Source organism: Pyxicephalus adspersus, chromosome 6 (assembly GCF_032062135.1).
Source record: "Pyxicephalus adspersus chromosome 6, UCB_Pads_2.0, whole genome shotgun sequence".
NCBI classification, from domain to species: Eukaryota; Metazoa; Chordata; class Amphibia; order Anura; family Pyxicephalidae; genus Pyxicephalus; species Pyxicephalus adspersus.
In genome coordinates this window covers 57,458,451-57,459,389 of record NC_092863.1, presented here as the reverse complement: position 1 = coordinate 57,459,389, position 939 = coordinate 57,458,451, and the positions used below count along the sequence as shown (strand labels likewise).

Sequence of the window (939 nt, the reverse complement as noted above, 5' to 3'; positions counted from 1 at the left end):
GGTCAGTGTGTGAGAGGAGGGCAGAAGGGTATCATTGTATGTGAACCCTGGTATATTTTGGACACATTATAAAGCTGTGATACTTTGCAGCACTGGGGTTGTGTTTCTGTTTGCACTCTTATTCCTTGTATATAACATTCAGACTTCATAATAAAATGCTCGGTGTTATTGGTATTCTGTAGCTGGCCATCAATAACCAAATACTACAACCATATGGATCCTCCGGTGTGGCTGGAAGAGTATAAAACACGACACAAGGCTGGCATGGCAGCACGACGATTGGTGGCCTCATTCTGCAAGGATCTCATCGTAGAACATGTGAGTTGTATTTCTGCAATCTGTTATGACATCTGTAAAGAGTAAATACTACAAATAAAGCCCAGGAATTTCCCCAGTCTGCATACCTTCTACCTTCTGATGAAGTTTTCATTTACAGGACACACAATGCAGTGAATCTTGTGAACCATTAGCAGATGTCAGGCAGTGTGGTGGAGTTTGTGCAAAGATCTCCTATGAATGACTAGTAAGAATAAAACAAACTCCGTGGTGATTCAGGAAATTAATCTTATTAATATTTAAATAGACAATAAATTACTTGCAGAAGTAAAAACAGTCTTATGGTTATGTATATATACAATATTCTGTCTCTTTAAATATACTTTCATCAGTTTAGCAGGATAAGCCTACTCTAGATTTGTTCAGCAGACTTCTTAGTCCATCTTAGCCACTTTGACATGTAGTTTCACCTCTGGGGAATACAGACTAGGCCAGGGGTCAGCAACCTTTTTTTATCAAAAGAGCCATTTTGCCTCCTCTTCCACTAAAGAAAAATAGTCTGGAGCCGCAAAACATAACACAGTTTATAAACATTTAAAAGTTTTAATATTTTTTTAATTTTACCTGTTACAACAAGTGTGCATGTGTAGGCCTACTTTGAAA

The 939-nt window shown here is 37.8% G+C and overlaps 1 protein-coding gene across 1 annotated transcript in view; it reads left to right on the top strand.

Moving 5' to 3' along the window:
- The first annotated feature begins 80 nt into the window (after window positions 1-80).
- The window catches only part of FBXO21 (F-box protein 21), a 16,243-nt gene continuing 15,384 nt past the window's right edge, over window positions 81-939 (top strand). Inside the window, exon 1 of the mRNA XM_072415947.1 lies at window positions 81-318. Within this exon, the coding sequence (XP_072272048.1) occupies window positions 214-318 (105 nt within the window). The 5' untranslated portion in view covers window positions 81-213. The remainder of the gene's footprint in view (window positions 319-939) is intronic.